The sequence below is a fragment of the Nanorana parkeri genome, unplaced genomic scaffold (assembly GCF_000935625.1).
Source record: "Nanorana parkeri isolate BGI_ZX_2015 unplaced genomic scaffold, ASM93562v1 scaffold2022, whole genome shotgun sequence".
NCBI lineage: Eukaryota > Metazoa > Chordata > Amphibia > Anura > Dicroglossidae > Nanorana > Nanorana parkeri.
In genome coordinates this window covers 165,424-166,974 of record NW_017308290.1, presented here as the reverse complement: position 1 = coordinate 166,974, position 1,551 = coordinate 165,424, and the positions used below count along the sequence as shown (strand labels likewise).

The 1,551-nt window shown below is 51.1% G+C and overlaps 1 protein-coding gene across 1 annotated transcript in view; it reads right to left on the bottom strand.

Annotated features, from left to right (window-relative positions):
- MAP1LC3B (microtubule associated protein 1 light chain 3 beta) overlaps positions 1-324 on the bottom strand; it is a 15,222-nt gene extending 14,898 nt beyond the window's left edge. Inside the window, exon 1 of the mRNA XM_018572416.1 lies at positions 212-324. Coding sequence (XP_018427918.1) covers positions 212-251 — 40 coding nt within the window. The 5' untranslated portion in view covers positions 252-324. The remainder of the gene's footprint in view (positions 1-211) is intronic.
- Between the last annotated feature and the right edge of the window lie 1,227 nt (positions 325-1,551).

Genomic DNA, 1,551 nt, shown 5'->3' with positions numbered 1-1,551 from the left:
CTGCCCCCCATGCACATTAACCCTTTCAATGCACATTAACCCTTCCACTGCCCCCCATGCACATCATTAACCCTTTCACTACCTCTACGTACCCCCCCTGCACTTTAACCCCTTTCCATAAGAGGGCATTACCCTTCTCTACTCCCATGTATTCTGAGACAGGGGGTCACAGCCATGACAGGGCCTCTTCCCTCGCCCCTCACACACTCACCCAGAGTCCGCCTCTGCTTGAAGCTCTTCTCGGACGGCATCTTTCACCGCTCTCTGCGCTCCGGACTGTATGTGAGGCGACCGCCCCGGCCAGGCAAAAACAAAACACGGGCCCGTGACGTCACCCACCTACGTCACCCGACACCTCCCCGCCGCCATCTTACATGTGGCACTGGGAGGGGGGGGTGGAGCCGTCAGGCCACGTGACTCTCTGCAGAGCTGCCTGAGCACGCAAGGTGGGGTGGGAAGGATGAGGGGGAGAACTACAACTCCCGGCAGGGCAGGTCCTTGGTCCATATCACTGCCAAACATATTATATTGAAATTACTCACATTTTTAGTTTGTAACATTTTCATTGTTTTCAGATTATTTTCCTCAACATGAGCATAATTGTGTCCAGTCTGCGGCAGATGAGGCCACGAACCTAGAGATCAAAGTTAATAAAAGATTTGCCTCCTGTCGCACTACTAAGATCTAGGTCCTGGTCATGTGACGAATAAGAGGCACCAGTCACATGACCGAACAGCGGTAGTGTTCATGTGACTGGTGTAGAGCCTCTATTCATGTAGCCAAAGAAGGGTCACCAGTGGAGTGACAGGTGTGGAGGCCTTGGTCATGTGACCAAATCAAGGATACCAGTCACGTGACCGATAAAGGGACTCCTGCCAACAGTCCAATGTGGAGTCACAGGTCGCACAACCAAATTGGAGGCCTCTGTGGACAAGGAGGATCTCAATTCGTTTCCAGCCATGTGTCTCCTGTAGCCCTGAATAAGAGCCCCCCGAAACGCGTTGGCTGTTCTATGTTGTCTTGCCAAGAATCATTACACACATTAAAACACTTTGGACTCAGTCTTGTACACGTGATCGAAATATGGCAGCTATGTACTAACCTGTTTACTTCCTGGTGACTTCACCCCGCTCACGGCACATTCCTGCGTTCCCGGCGTGACTCACCTTATTATATAACTGTCCTCAGGACCGGGACACATGCTCCGCGAGGACCCAGAAACGTTATGTACAGTCAGCACTTTTCTTTTAGCTTTGGATGGAGTAGGAAAGGGTTAAAACCGTTTCCCGTGTCCCGTTATAAAGATTCCCCCTTTAGTTCCAGTCCCAGCGACACAACAGGAAGTGAGGGGGAATATGTCAGAGCTATATCAATGTATAATAATAGTGTGTGACTGTGGGGGGGAGGGGACATTAGAGTGTAAGCTCCTCTGTACAGAGACTGATGTGACTGTAGGGGGGGGCATTAGAGTGTAAGCTCCTCTGTACAGAGACTGATGTGACGGGGGCGAGGGGACATTAGAGTGTAAGCTCCTCTGTACAGAGACTGATG